This window comes from Eimeria mitis, genomic scaffold, assembly GCF_000499745.2.
Source record: "Eimeria mitis Houghton genomic scaffold, Emh_scaff1427, whole genome shotgun sequence".
NCBI classification, from domain to species: domain Eukaryota; phylum Apicomplexa; class Conoidasida; order Eucoccidiorida; family Eimeriidae; genus Eimeria; species Eimeria mitis.
In genome coordinates this window covers 5,463-5,953 of record NW_013569184.1, presented here as the reverse complement: position 1 = coordinate 5,953, position 491 = coordinate 5,463, and the positions used below count along the sequence as shown (strand labels likewise).

At 42.0% G+C, this 491-nt stretch overlaps 1 protein-coding gene across 1 annotated transcript in view; it reads left to right on the top strand.

The window, feature by feature from the left end:
* Positions 1 to 491, top strand: part of EMH_0036770 (uncharacterized protein) — a gene marked incomplete at both ends in the record, with an annotated part of 3,654 nt that overhangs the window by 2,137 nt on the left and 1,026 nt on the right. Inside the window, one exon of the mRNA XM_013495121.1 lies at positions 264 to 347. Coding sequence (XP_013350575.1) covers positions 264 to 347 — 84 coding nt within the window. The remainder of the gene's footprint in view (positions 1 to 263; positions 348 to 491) is intronic.

The window sequence follows — 491 nt, the reverse complement described above, 5'->3', positions numbered from 1 at the left end:
TTCTCGCGCAGGGTTTGAAACTCGTAAACCCTAAACCCTAAACCCTAAACCCTAGAAAACCCTAAACCCTCGAAAACCCTAAACCCTAGAAATATTCAAACCCTAGAAAAAATTTTGATTCTAGCGAGTGTTTATACACCACAAAAACACCAAAGGGGTTTATTTTTATTAATACTATTTTTTTATTGTAAACCCTAATATATATTCTTAGTGAGGGTTTAGGGTTTAGGGTTTAGGGTTTAGGGTTTAGGGTTATGCTGCAGGTATACGAAGCAGAAGGAGTTGGGGGCCTCTTCAGGGGTTTTGTTCCGTCTTGTTTACACAGACTTTGCCGGTGAGGGTTTAGGGTTTAGGGTTTAGGGTTTAGGGTTAGGGTTTGGGGCGGAGAGTTTGAGGGTTTAGGGTTTAGGGTTTAGGGTTTAGGGTTTAGGGTTTAGGGTTTTGGTGTGCAGGGACGTTCTCCATTTTCTGCTGCTTCGTTACTGCTATAG